This window comes from Trichosurus vulpecula, chromosome 4 (genome assembly GCF_011100635.1).
Source record: "Trichosurus vulpecula isolate mTriVul1 chromosome 4, mTriVul1.pri, whole genome shotgun sequence".
Classification (NCBI taxonomy): Eukaryota; Metazoa; Chordata; class Mammalia; order Diprotodontia; family Phalangeridae; genus Trichosurus; species Trichosurus vulpecula.
This window is the reverse complement of record NC_050576.1, coordinates 202,437,794-202,452,664: the sequence shown is the minus strand read 5'-3', so window position 1 is coordinate 202,452,664 and position 14,871 is coordinate 202,437,794. Positions and strand designations below refer to the sequence as shown.

Below are 14,871 nucleotides of genomic sequence, written 5' to 3'. Positions count from 1 at the left end.
GTAGGCCCGCCCACTCGCGCTTGCGCAATTGGGCCGACCCGAGAGGACCCGCAATCCCACCCACCGGAAGAGGGGGTGTGGCGAACTGAGAAATTCGATCTTCACCTTTCAGGAAAGGTGGGGGAAGGGGGCCAGGGGAATCGAGGAGGGTCCTCGTATGTAGGTGTCCACGACTTTCGCCTGTTCTCATCCTGATAATTGCGGACACAAGTCACGTCCCCAAGTTACAAATAGACAAGAAATCCATAAGGTTGATATAAAATATTGCGAGTCAAATTTGGGGTGGGGTTTGGAAAAGGAAAGTTCACAGGCATCCGGCAGTTGAAAAGACAGCCGACGAGGGAGGTGGCCTTTTTTGTAGTCCTCTTAGGAGCGTCCGGAGGTAGCAAATGGAGTTTCTGCAAAGAAGGCGGGCGTGCCTTAGGCTTTCCTAAACTTTCCCGAAGAGAGGCGGGGAGCTCTCAAAGTGAGAACCTGAGTTTTGAGGAGTCCCCCAAAAGGGAGAGCCGGTAGTGGATGCGATGCTCCGAGATGGGGACTGTGACTGGGTGGCTGGGGGCCGGCTTGACCTCCAGGCTCCTGGAATCCTAACCCTCGCCTTCCTCGGAGTTTAGAGCCGGTGGTAGGGAACGGGTCCAGACTCGGAAAAAACCCGAGCAGCTGAGCAAGTTACAAAGAAGCCATGACCCTACAGCACAGGGACTCCCGAGGAGGAGTCCAGGCCCGAGAAGCCTCCTTAGGGTCTTAGGCTGTAGAACTAGAAGGAACTCTGGGGGCCACTGTGCATTTGAGAATATCGAGGCCCAGAGAGGGAGTGCGACTGGATCAGTGTAACACAGCTACTTAGCGCAGAACCGGTAGGAGAACCCAGGTTTGCGGACTCCCAAGTCCCTAGGTCCTTTCCATCACACCTGTTGCTTGTACTCCCCTCCTTCCTTCGAATCGATAGAAGATGTAGTGGAGCCTAGGGGAGGGAAAAGAAAAGGGGGACGCTAGATTCCGTGAAGCAACAAGAAGTTCAAGAACCACGTGGTGAGGAGGAGGGGAAGGATATAGGAGATAAGGGAATTTATATGTCGGGAGGGGAAAGAAAACAAACGAAAATATAAGGATTTCTTCCTGATGATGGACATGCTGGCAGCGTGCTCTCCGGGATATAGATAGTCTTCACCGATAAAATGAAATCCTTGAGGGTATATACATACATACATATTATACTGTGTATATATACACACATGTATTATTACATGTGCTGTGTATATGCATGTATATATGTGTGTGTGTGTATATATATACATGTAGGATATTTTGGTCTTCGAATACCCCGTGCCTGGCACAGTACCTCCTAGCACATAGTATCTGCTTAATAAACGCTCATTGGTTGGTGATAGTGAAAGCTGGTAATCCAAAATCATTTCTATTTAGCTGGAATTGATGAGGGTTTGGGGTGAGAGGTGCTCGACACCCCAAAGTACCGACACGCCGGGTCCTGCCGAAAGAATTCGACTCAAGCTTTCTCAGCCAAGGGAAAGGATAAAGTTTATTAAGAGTTAGCCAAATAAGCCTGCCCCGAGAGATCCCACCCCTTGCCACGCCTGTAAGGAAAAAGGGCCAGACCCATCTGAGCTAGATTGGTTCTGACCGCCTTCATGGAGGCAAGATGGAGATTATATACACAAAGGTTGTGGGAGGGATTGAGGGGTGGTCTGGGGTGGCCAGAAGAGGGGTCTAGGGAGGGACTTAAGGACGAGGTCAGACTCCAGGGTGGGGGAAATAGCTGAAGGCCATATGGAAATGACAACCCATCAAGGGCTTAATGGTTATAGCCTCAGGCCAAGGCCAGGTCGAGTGGGAAGATTCAAGGAGAGTTCAAGGGTTCAAGGGGTTCCCAGAGACTGTGCCCTCATCAGAATAAGTATACTTACCCTATGTACTGCAGATTATCTTCCTTATTATGATTTCCTTGGCCATAGTGAAAGTTTTAATTTCCCAAGAACAGACCAAAAATTTGGTAAAAGCTCATCAGGAAGAAGGTTGAGGAAGGAAGGAAGGAAGGCAAGAAGAAACCCCAGTGGTTCAAACTTGGCACATGCATGAAAAATTAGCATTTTAAGCCTCTCCTGTGGGACTGGCACTGCGTTAAGCTCTGGGGATACAGAAACAAAAGCAAGGACAATCCCAGCCGACAAGAAGCTCACATTCTTAAGGCCAACGAACACACACATAGAGCATTTGTGACCATAGAGGAAAATACTTTGCTCTTATAATAAAGTTACAGGAATGGTGAGTGGATACTAAAGGGAAGACATTGGGAGAATTAATTTGGTCATGGCTTGGGGTATCTGAATTGGAGAGGGTAGTGAAGTGAAACATGTCTGGGGTTTCCAAAAATAACTGACCAGGGAACCAGTCACTGATCAGAAAGGGCAGGAAGTTGCTTCTGGGGCATTAAGTCTCTGGTGTGCATGATAAGACATTTGTTCAGGAGGTGTATTGGTAATTAAGGTAGGACTTTCTTTTACTGTTTTCTCTTTTAGCACTTATTTAATTAAGTGCCCTTGAAGAGTTTGGCCTTGCATTAAATTAGAAGTCTTTGATGACCTCCTTCCCTCATGGAAAAGCCTAGTTTACATGGGTTTGAGTCACATATTTGTGACTCAATGAAGCTTTTAGGCCATGTGACCCTGAACAAGATATATAAGCCCAGAAGTTGGCGTTTGGGTCTCTCAGTCACTGGAAGAGTGGCATGGGACTCTGGGCAGCCGTTCTAAGAGCCTTCCCGCATGTGAACCCAGATGTTGATGCTTTCCTGGTAACTAAGAATTGTGATTTGGTCTGTTTATATTGTGTATGTTTGTAATTTGTTTGTATTTGCTCCAAAGTTCAGGGTGCTGGCTTTTCCCTCCTGAACTAAGCAAATGATATTTGTATGTTGGATTAAAGTAAGATTGTTAACCCCTTAACGTTACTTTCCTTAGTAGAGCAGATCAAAGAACCTGTGCTGGCAGCTCTTGTTGCTTGTCTTGTTGGGTCTTACACCCCACAACAGCTGCCAGCAGAATCGTTGCTACAGGAGGTTGTGGAGGATAATAGAAAGTTGGCTGTGGCCTTAGGTGGCAATATTTTAGGGAGGATAGAAGGAGGAAACAGTGAATAGAAATGGTGGATAGTGTGCAGCACCTAGAGTGAGGAAGAACTGAGTTGGAATTTTGCCTCAGATGCTTGTTAGTGTTGTGACTCAGGGTAAGTCACTTAAATGCTGTCTGCCTCAGTTTCCTCATCTGTAAAGTGGGTATAACAATAGCACCTACCTCCCAGGATCATTGTGAGGATAAAATGGGATAGATAATATTTTCAAAGCACTTTGCAAAATTTAAAGTGCAATATAAAATATTAAATAATAAAGATATTAAATAATAATATTAATTAAAATTAAATATTAAATAATAAAATGTTATTATTATTAAAGCTGCTAACTACCAAATATTCTTTATGGTGGGGCTTTTAAATAGAGAACTACAGAGTTTGTGGGCATCTGTGAGAAAACCTACACTTGGGGAAACAAACTTTTTTTTTCTTCTTCCCCAAAGGGAAGAGGCTTTTAAGAACAACAAAAAAACCTATTCCCAACCCCTCTTTCCCACCTCCCACCTTATTTATCTTGGCAGTAAAGATATTTTTGTTTTACCTGACTTCCCCTAGGAAAGAGTTACAGGATTACTTTGATAAATGGATTGATAGGTCTATCTGGTTTCATTCTGTTTCTCATGTAAGTTGCTTGCTCCAATGGTCTATTTTCTAGCCTCGGCACATTTATCCTTGCTTTTGAGTCAGAAATAATTACAACCACCATACCTTACGTAGATTAGAGGTGTTTTTGCCTAGAGAAAAAGAATGACTGGAATAATAGGAAACAGATATTTGCACCTAAAATTTGGAGTATCCCCTGTCTAACTGGGGAGGTGAGGGAGAGAATGCCACTGATGTGAAAAGATAAGTCTCTGCAAATCCTTGGATCCCTGAATCAATATTATAGTTAACAGAGACCTCAGAGATTATCTAGTTCAGTCTTTATATATATATATATATATATATATATATATATATATATATATATAGGTGAGGAAATTAAGGGCCATAGTAGTTAAGCAACTTGTGCAGCATCACAGAACTAGCAGACAGTGGAACCTAGGTCTCCTGATTGCCATTCCAGTACTTTATACCATGCTGCCTTATAATCCTAGGGGACACTTCTCCTTTCTACCTTGAATGATGAAATGATGGTCTTTACTAAAAACCTTTATGTGCTTTTATGTAAGTACGAATAGTTACTAAGAAAGTTTAGTTGGCTATGTTAGCATTCAATGTCTTAAATAAAACATGTAATAATTCTTAAAGCTTTAATGTTCACCTGGTCTCTGCTGGTGTGCGCCAGTGCTTAAAGATAAATCCCATATTTAGCTTGTGTTTAAATATCTTTTCCCCTTCCTTATCCATCTATTCATTCATTAGTTTGAGATTGTTATCCTCTCTTTTCTCTCTAAAGCACTTAGTATTTTACTGAAGGTAGAACTCAAGGAAATTTTCTTAATTTTCTTCTGTAGGTGTTGATCCCCATAAGACCTTAGGAGAAATTATAAAATTCCTCACTGAGGTTAGAGACAGAGGCTTGAATTTATTTTTAAGACAAAAACCATCCCATTAGCTTATTTTCTACCTTCACACAAATTCGAAATGAAGAGTCATTAAATCCCAACTCATTTCCTTGGTGTTCAAGATGAGTATGAATGGGCACTGAACTGAACAGACGAAAAGGAAGTTTATTTTCTTTATAATAATAATATGGCACATTTATATTTCTTACAGGAAGATGGCAGACATCTTACCCCAAAAGGAGCAGTGTCCCTACTGTAAGAAACAATTTAAACGGTTAAAGACTCATTTACCTTACTGTAAGAAGGAAAGAGCCATTCTTCCTTTTAATTCAGACATCACTCATTCCAAGGCAGTTTTGTTCCAAGCCCCCAAATCAAAGGAGCTACTGACAAAAAGTGTTGGTGAAGAGGCATGTAAAAAAAGTCAAAGTAAAAGAAGAAACACTAACCTTCCAAAGGGTAGACTACATGGTGTTGACTTAGAAATGAGAACCGCTGTGCAGATGAGTGAGGATATAAAGAAGCAAATGAAAATTATCCCTCAAATGACACTGAATCCTATTAGACCAAAAAGGGTTGTGTTTCTGGCTGAGAATGGGCGTATGCTCTCTGCAGCAAAAAAATATTCCAAAGCAAAATTCACAAAATATTTACCTAAATCAGGGGAAAACAAGAGCAAAAATCCTTCAGAAATGTTGCGGGGGAGCCCTTCCAAACAGCCTTCTACCAGTGAAGATAAAAAACATTTTTCAAGCTTGCTAAATGATTTCGGAATTGAGCACTCAGGACAGAAATTGCCGACCGAAACAGTGGACTTGCCTTTCAGTATTTGTGAGAGTTTTCCAAGTCTCGATAGGAGGCAGAATCCATATGCAACTTTACAAAGCAATGAGAAAGTTGCTAAAGCTAAGGACCGCATTTCAGAAGCTTTACACACTGTCAATAACTCTGAGACCCAGAGAAAAATCACAGGATCATTCTTCTCAGCCAATTATGGAAACTCTTCATTGTACAAGACACTTCAACCCGGGGGAATGGAGAACCAGCACATCAAACACAGAGCAAAGAAAAAAGAGTTTCACTTTGGGTTAGAGGCAGCTGGAAAGGTTAGTTGCAATAAAGGATTTGAAGGCAATAAATCACCTGAGGTAGAAATATCAAAATCTGATTACATGAGAGATGGCCCCAGGAAACAAATTAATAATGATTTAGCTGCAGAAAAGACACCTCACCGTGACAATCCTGATTCACCTTTGTTCCCTTCAGGGAAGCTAGCTTATGACGAGGCTCTTTCTTTGGCAGATTTAGGTAACCAAAGCCTCTCTACTTTGGTTTTAAAATATCTACAAGAAGAGGAAGATGAGTACAAGGCTTCGGTCACTCCAGCTGATCCAGTAGAGAATAAGAAACCAGTATCTTCCGAGCCTGACCTTGAACCCAAGACTTGGACAACATACACTGAATGTCATCAGCAGCCTTTAAACCCAGCCTGCCATTGTGCTCCTAAAAACTTGACCAGTGGTCATGTTGAAGCTACTGGCAGCAAAAGTCCACCTTCGTCTTTGGGGTTAGAGTGGTTTCCAGAATTCTATCCTGCGTATCTACATCTGGGGGTGTTACCAGGGAGACCTCAGAAGGGGGATATTGAGGTCCAGAAACGTCACCACAACTTCCCAGAGGAAGAAAGATTCACAAAAGGTAAACGAATATTCCATTTTCAAATATTTAACCCACCTGAAGGTCTCTATAGGTGCATGTGGCTGATAAAATTTTGAATTCTTACTAGTATTTTTACTAACTTTACCCCTTTCCATAGTGATAGTCTAGGTGCCTGACAGAATTATCATTGCTCCTTAAATGGTGGTCCTCCTGTGCCCATTTTCTAGGGCCAAGACTTTGGTAACATCAAAAGGAAATGAGGAGAAGGAAGAGTAAGTCCTGGGTATGTAATATGAATGTGGAGTGTACTGTTTTGATGCCAGGGATTTAGGCACCTTACCATAGAGAACCTGGGTAAAAAAAAAAAAAAGGTACAGAGGACTTCTGTCCCACCTGACCTTGGTCAGTCAGCCTTTTCTGAAGCAGAGATTTCTTATTTGCTCCTCCTTCACGGTCAGCCCACAAGTAGGCACGGCCAGCAGGAAGAGATGATGGACTAGGCAATTGATAACAACTCCTTACTTACTATAGTTGGTCCCTATGTTTTCCCTGAGATGTGCCTTTAGAGGTGAGACCTAACTGTACAGCTGTAATCAGTAGTTTCCTGGTTTTCCTTAAAAGGACCCCTCTACCAGGTCCTGATCAGAAGCTTCAAAGCACTGTCCACTGTCTAAATAGAGTCTTCATTAGTGTTCTCAGATGCCTCACTGTTTCATTTTGTCAGGAAGTTTTGGGGAGCCCCTTAATAGGTTTGAAGCTCAAGTTAACTCTTATAACGTGATGTAAGATGGGGAAGAAGGGTTGAACTTGGAGACAGGAGACCTGGGTTTGAATCTTAGCTCTGATACTTATTTCATAAGAGACCTTGGGCAATAACTTCTCATAATTTCAGTTTCTTCATAAGATAGGGATAATATTTACATTGCTTCCCCCTCAGAGGAGAGGAAAACAACTTTATACACTTTAGTTTTATATAGATATGAGCTGTCATTATTCCTCTTGCTTCCTGTTAATATAAAAGTTTTTTTTCTCATGAGCTTTCTTAATTGTGCCTTCCTCTAAAGCACTCTCCTGTACACAGCAGTCATGTTTTAGTATACAAGACAAATGTCTACATGATGATGGTTTATTATTAAAGAAGACTAATAGCTGATACTAGCATTGTTTTTCACCTTCCTGAGGAGATTTTCCCTTGGGACCTACTGATATCAAGGATTTTTATATAACCCATCTCTTGAACTCTTGGTCTCAAACTCTTTCCCTCTCTAAAAACACCATGTTGTTGATAACATGACTCTCTTCCATTTGATTGGCACTTTACAGTTTTCACATAAATTATTCCATTTTGATCATGAAATTATCCCCATGAGACAGGCAGGACCAGTTGTGTTCCTATTTTATAGATAAGGAAACAAATGGAGAAAAATGAAATTATTTGGCCCGAGTCTAGCACATGATACTGGAATCAGGATTAGAACACGGGTCTCATTACTACCAATTCCTATTTTATAACACTATATAATAGATACAGTATGATAGTTTACATATAACAGGGGAAGGGACTCTTTTGTGTGTGTTCTAGCACCCTTTGAGGTTCTAGTCCTAATGAAATGAGATCACTGTAAAGTGCTTAGCACAATGCATAGGAAGTGCTATATAAATGTTAGCTGTTATTTAATTACTGTTGTCTAGTTTCCTTTTTAGGTGAAGGTCTTTCTGCCCAGTCTCAGCAGTTGGATTGGAATAGAGATGACCCATTTAAACATCTCAGTAGGTAGAAAATTCCCTTTACTTCAGGCTCATGAATACAGTGACTAGTGTTTGCGTGCCTTAGCTTTTTTCATCAGCTTCATTCACCAGAGCAGGTCAAGTAGCCAATACTGTGAGATTAAACATGTTATGAACAGATAAGACTATTCCTTTAAGCCCCAGTTCAGATCTTTATTCAGAACTCAAAGAAGGGGCTAAAACTATATACTTTATCTTCACTAATTAGACACCTATTAATATCCAAAACTGTTGAGCTAAAATATTATGCATACTTTTGAGAAAACTCATCAGATGCTTTTCATCAAGGTGTATCCCCATTCCTACCCACTTGCAATTTGGGGATATTGTTTATAGTTTGATCTCTAAAGAAAATATCAAATTTTTCTGCTGAGACTGAATAACTTCCTTTTATGTCTGATTCTTAGGTCATCTCAATAGTTCCTGATGCCAGCTCTGAGATGGCTGTGGTTGGCTTTGGTGCCATCCCAGCAGGCTCTAATGTTTTTTGGATCAAAGTTGAGAGATAATGGACTTTCCAGGGATCTTGGTCTCTGGTGAAAGGTCAGGAGCTGTGGCAGCAGGCATTAGAGCTATTCCCAAATAACCAATATCTTCAAAGATTCTGGGATTTCAACTTGATTTATAGTTGACTTAGAGTGCAGTGCTGACCGATGGGGGTTATTGATAGTGATCGCTATCTCCTTCATAAGCCAAATTACTTTGTTTAGGATATCTGCAAGGGTGAGAAACATCTCTCAGGGGTAATAGGCTTCTCTGGAGGCCTGGTCAATTCAAAAGGCTAATGTTGCTTTCTTGGGTGTTACTGTTCAGAAATCATAGAAACCAAGGAGAGTGTGTGTTGAATAAGAAAAGAACTTTGAGAGATTCACATGCGTAGGGAGGAGGAGATGAATGATAAACTGGCAAAAGAGAGAGTAGTCAGGGAACAGGGGAGAGCAGTTTCTGTGGAGGTGTGGTGTTGGAATCGTAAGAGGTTGAGAAGCGAGTTCAGGATGGAACTAGAGCCACAGAGAGTAAATAATTCCACCTAGGAACAGTCAGGCCTATTGGGTCATAAGGGACTAACCAAAGCTAGATTTTGTGATTCTGCCAAGTCAGTGTCTCACTGGGGTTAGGGAATTATCGAAACTTGTTCCTGCAGTTTTGGTGAATGACAAAAGGTCATTTTTGGTGAATAAAAGAAGATTCTTCTGGTTCTAGAAAAATAGGAATCAGTTTGCACAGGTTTGGGCATAGAGAAGCAGACTTGGTTGTAGTAGGGTGACGGACCAGGTTTCAGGGAGAAGAGCCAAAGCCTGGGGCTATTCTCTGAAGGTCAGGAAAAAAAAGGAGTTTTCCCACGTTTAAAACATTTAATAGAAAGGCAGGTCTTAGGAAAAAGTAGGTGTCTGAGGCTTAAGAAAAAGGGAAGATTCAGAGGGAATGTGTATGTTTCTGAGATCTTTCAACAGGATTAGGTTTCTAAAGATCAAGGAAATGCTTCTAGAGCTTTGGTGATATTTGGGGATTCTGCGGATCAGTTTTAGGGTCCAGGGGGCCCAGGTTTCTGGACCTTAGGATATATAGGTGACTTTTTAGAATCCAGTTGATGCCAGGACTAGGGTCCAGGTAGTATGGACAGAACAATGTTATCAGGCTTCAAAGTTTGAGGGAAGAAATTCCTAGTTCAAGGTGGTATTGCTAAGACTCCTGGAGTCTGATTTAAGAAAAAAATCACTGGAGGAGAGATCAGGCCAGTGATAGGGAACTAGGGGTCAGGCCAGGCCTTTATTTCCGACTGCAGGTCAGCCAGGCCAGCTAGCAGAGTGGTATGTTGATGCTGGCTTGCACACTTAAGGTGTGCATGTTGCCTTGAATGGAATTTAGAGAAAAGACTCAAATGCCATGAGTGGCCATGGGATGGGACAGGCCAAATGCATTGGTGATGAGAAAGTGTGACAGTTCTATATTGTCCAAAAGGGGTGAGCATGTTGCAGAGTTTAAGTAAGACCACCAGGGATTGGGCTGGAATGGGAGGCATGGACAGAAGGGAGGTTCTTGGTAAACAGCAGGATGTATCATCTAGGAATTTAGTGTAGGACCAGAATTCAGTTTGGGGGAATGGTCTGTGTTATACCATGTAACACTATCTTGTTTGAATGAGACCACTTAGCAGTAGTGGTTATGAAAGTAGAAATGGGGTCCATAGTTGGATATGAGTAGGGACACCTGATTGGAAGAAATCTGGTAGCCAGGATATTTGTGGAATTTTGCAATGTAGTTGTTTCTCTTCCTCCGTTATTTTTCTTTCTCACAAAAAACATTTTCCCCCAAGGTTGTGGAGTATACTTTTTTCCTTCCCATTTAAGATCCTTTTCTCTTCTGGCTAGTTTTCATTTCCATCACTGTGATGCTTATAAGTGATATTTCTTGAAGCCCATGATAGCTCTCTTCGTTGTGACTTTTGATGATAACTTGTTCTTGCCTAGTGGTTTTCATATGCCTTGTAAAGGTCTTTAGAGACATCACACTGTACCCTGTTGAGTTCATTTATACAGTTTCCAGCTATGATGATGAGACTGGATCATAGAGTAATGGGGGAGAACACTTTCTACTCATTTCATGTGGTTAGAAAGGATGTGGGACAATGTCGAAAAGCATAAACTTCCCCTTTTCAAAGTCAACACACCTGCATTTATTCACATATGAAATATGGGCAGGAAATAATTGCTGGTTTGAGTTCCAGATGGAAATAAGATAGAGAAAGTAATGGTTGCTAGTTAAGAACTAGTGAGAGTGAAATAGCTCAGACGTGTGGCAAATATAATGACCAGTAGTATTTCTTAATGCTGTAGTGCAGTGGAGCAATATTATTTTAGTTAAAATGTTGATGATGATATTGGCTCTTGCCTCTGACACTTGAGAGCTCTATGACCCTGGCAAGTCACTTCATCTCTCTGTGGCTCAGGCAACTCCACAGGACTTGATAGGTCAGAGAACTCAAGGTGGAATCCTGGCTCTGCCTGGGTGACTGCTTGTCAAGTCATTTAACATCTGATCCTCAGTCCTTCATCTTTAAAATAAAAAGGTTGATCTGAGATGATTGTTCAGGTCTCTTCCAACTCTAAATGTCTGATCCACCGAGAAGTGGAGAGGTTGCCTGGTGCTAAGTTAGTTGAAGCTCTAAGGAAAAGACTCCGTATAGAATGAGGACAAAGACCTGAGTGGCTTTGGGATGGGACAGTTGAGGGGGGAATAGCTTTGGGTATCAGTAGGTATTGAGATCATGCAAGAGAGACCATGAGGAACAGACAGATTATAAAGTAAGATAACTGTGGTTTGGGCAATATTGGAAAGAATGAACTTGGTGGAAAGAGTTCCCCTCTGTGGACCAGATCACTGAGTGTGTATGTGTGTGTGTGTGTGTGTATGTATATTCAGTATTTGTGTGTGTATGTATGTGTTAGATATACATGTTTATACGTGTATATCTTCATCTCCACTTGTATGTATAGATATATATGTATATAGATGTGTGTGTGTATGCATTGGTGATATCATAAAGGGATATACATTTAAAAAGTTACTGAAAACTGCATTGCATCAGTTAACTTAAGAATTATGAACTTCCAGGGGCAGTTAGGTAGCACATTGGATAGACTGGAGTCAGGAAGACCTGAGTTCAAGTGCAGCCTCAGACACTTACTAGCTGTGTGACTCCGGGCTAAGTCACTTAACCCCCATTGCCTCAAAAAAAAAAAAAAGAATTATAAACTTCCTTAACAGACTAAGATCAATTGTTGTAATTCTTGGGGGCCTCAGACTGTTGAAGATTCCCCTGGTTGAAGAGAGCTGTATATCAGGGTTTCTATGACAGATGTTCAGTGTGTTGCCTAAGTCACTCTTCTCTTTATTGCCAAGAATCATGACTTTTCTCTAGCCCATCTTGGGGAACTTTCACCACTAGAGATACTAAATTGTCCCTCTCCTAGGAAGATTTGGTGGAAGGAGAAGGTGAAATTAGATTGTTAGACCCGTATATACATAAATATTTATAGCAGCTCTTTTTGTGGTGGCAAAGAATTGGAAATTAAGGTGATGCACATCAATTGGGGAATGGCTAAACAAATTGTAGTATATGAATGTAATGGAATACTATTGTGCTATGAGAAATGAGGAGCAGATGGACTTCATAATAACCTATTTGTGATCTGTTGCTGAATGAGGGGAGCAGAACCAGGAGAACATTATACACTATTACAGACACACGGTATCTGTGATGACTAACTTTGGTAGACTTGGCCCTTCTCAGCAATCCAAGCCTCAAAGACAGCTCCAAAAGACTTATGATGGAAAAAGCTATCCACATCCAGAGAGAGAATTGAGTCTGAATGCAGACTGAGGCAAACTATTTGCTCTCTTTTTTTTTCTTCTTTTTTTTGTTTTGTTTCTTCTTCCTCATGGTTCATTCCATTGACTATAATTCTTCTTTACAACTTGATATTGTGTAAATAAATTTAATGTGAAGTTATATGTAGAATCTATATCAGATTACATGCCATCTTGGGCAGGGGCGGGCTGGGAAGAGAGGGAGGGGGAGAAAATTTGGAACTCAGAAACTTGTGGAACTGAATGTTGTAAACTAAAAATAAAAAATAAATTTAAAAAATTTTTTAAAAAGAAATTACATTGTTAGGACAAAGTGGGTGAAATTGAATGACATATTACAGCAAATTCTGTTTGCATTCGTAGCTCCTCTTTTGGAAAGAAGCGTGATGGATGTAAACACTGGAAAGCCTCCATCTTGGTTTACAATCTCCAATTTCTCTTTAATGGGACTGCTGGGAAAAGTACAAAAAGGTGAGACTGGATTGATGACGATTCACTTACTGGGTTTGGATGATTTTATAAACTTTCTTTAGAAATCTCTATAGATCCGTGATATCTGTGCCACTGAGTTTGTCATTTTGTGTGTAAGAGCCTGGCCCTATCTCTTTATCTTCTACTCTTGGTTATAAATTAGCATGAAAACATGTATAATTGATACCTATTGAGAATCCCAAACCTCATACTATATAATGATCTTTCCCTACGAAATAGTTGACCTTATCTCCTAATGAAAAATAAAACTGCTTTGGAGAAGGTAAGTTTTTAGCCTTTCTGGGCATTTGAAGGAGCTAGATTAATTGTTCTTTAAGGTCCCTCTGAGAGAAATGTATGGAGTTATACCTTCATCTCCATGACCAATAGCCTGAGACTATTGGTCTCAGAATTGAAAACTAGGTCCCAGAATTGGAATTCACTAACAACTAGACTCATGCTTCTTTTTAAACAGCCTGGATTAAATACCCAAAATATGTCAGCTTGAAGAAGGGTAGCGTCGGTGGCATCACCATGCTCTTTGCTGGATACTGGGTCCTTTGCTACAGCTGGAGTTTCAAGCACCTGAGTAAGACTTCCTGGCTTTTGGGCTTGAATTTACAGACCCCTAAATGTTGGTAAAATATATTAGGGATTGACTCCTCTTCTGCTTTACCAAGTAATGCCCTGTGCTTCTGACCTTTCATTTTCCGCAAAGTTTACACATACAAGGTTCCTTTGCCTCTCGGCATCTTTCTAGATTCCTCAAGGTTCTAAGAATGCTCCGTGTGGCTTCTCCTGCTTGCTGAGTATTTTGATCACAATGATACCTGCCCACTCATTTTTTTAGGAACTTTGATACATAAACCTTGAGTCCTTTAAGAAAGAGTAATCTTCTCATCCAAAGGAAAGAAGTAGTTGTTTCAGGCTTCATATTTGGACATAGATAAATGAACCCTTTGTAGATCTAGATTGAGTCCAGACAAGGGGCTTAAAAGCAGAACCTTCTAGGCAACCGTGCCTGAGTCTTGAGTATGGCCCTAGACCTAAGTCAATACAGTGACCATTTGAAGACCTAGTTAAATCAGCCTGACATTTAACCCAACACACTCTTTGTAAGCCTGGTATTTCTTATTACTTAAGCTTGACAACACATTCCTCCCCTCCCCCCACCCTTTTTTATTCCTGTTGGAGGCAGCCTACAAAGGGAAGGCATTAGGAACAAAGTATCATTTGAGCTTTTGACTTCATGAGCTATTTGGGATCTAGGCCGAAATCCCGGACTTTGAATCTCAACTTGTACAAAAGGACCTTACTTCACTTTATGGTCAATAATTGTCGCCTCTCAAACCTTAATTCTTTCTCTTCTCTACCCAAAGAGTTGCAGCGTTGGCGCAGGCACCACTGATCTGGATACCACGTATCATGTCAAGAGTTCTTCTAATAGACTGGAAGAGATACAGTGAGAACCACTGCAATTTATGTAGAAGCTTAAAATTTCAATTGGGAAGTGGGAGGTGGAACAGGAAAGTTCCTGAAGCATATTAAAAATATTAGTGCTACATGTATGATCTATATAAAATTGTTTGCCTTTATGGGGGAGGGGAGGGAGAGAATTTGGAACTTAAAAAAAAAGAATGTTAAAAATTCTTACATGTAATTGGAAAAAATAAATAAAATATAATTTCTAAAAATAGTGCTATAGGAATATTATTCTCATTGCTAGGATCTTATTAGTTGGAAATTACCGAAAAGAAAAAATAGTCAAATTTATGCCTGATCACATAGACTGGCTTCACCTGTATGGAGGGTGTGGAGAAGACAAAAAATGAGTATTCGTTTTATTACTTTGGTACACTGTATTACAGTTAACCTGTGTGTTGGAGTCTTAGTTTAAAGAGGAAAAACAGGTAAATTGTAACTACAA

The 14,871-nt window shown here is 40.7% G+C and overlaps 1 protein-coding gene across 3 annotated transcripts; it reads left to right on the top strand.

The window, feature by feature from the left end:
* The first annotated feature begins 331 nt into the window (after positions 1-331).
* Positions 332-14,633, top strand: C4H17orf80 (chromosome 4 C17orf80 homolog). 3 transcript variants are annotated; one of them, XM_036757303.1, is made up of 5 exons: positions 332-1,032; positions 4,867-6,353; positions 12,837-12,944; positions 13,420-13,533; positions 14,324-14,633. In XM_036757303.1, exons 2-5 carry the CDS (start codon positions 4,871-4,873, stop codon positions 14,350-14,352), a joined length of 1,734 nt encoding a protein of 577 aa, XP_036613198.1. In that variant the 5' UTR covers positions 332-1,032; positions 4,867-4,870; the 3' UTR covers positions 14,353-14,633. The 3 variants fall into 3 exon arrangements, with proteins under 3 accessions (XP_036613198.1, XP_036613196.1, XP_036613197.1); XM_036757301.1 differs by having other exon boundaries at positions 385-466; XM_036757302.1 differs by lacking the exon at positions 13,420-13,533 and having other exon boundaries at positions 385-466.
* Positions 14,634-14,871: the final 238 nt, after the last annotated feature.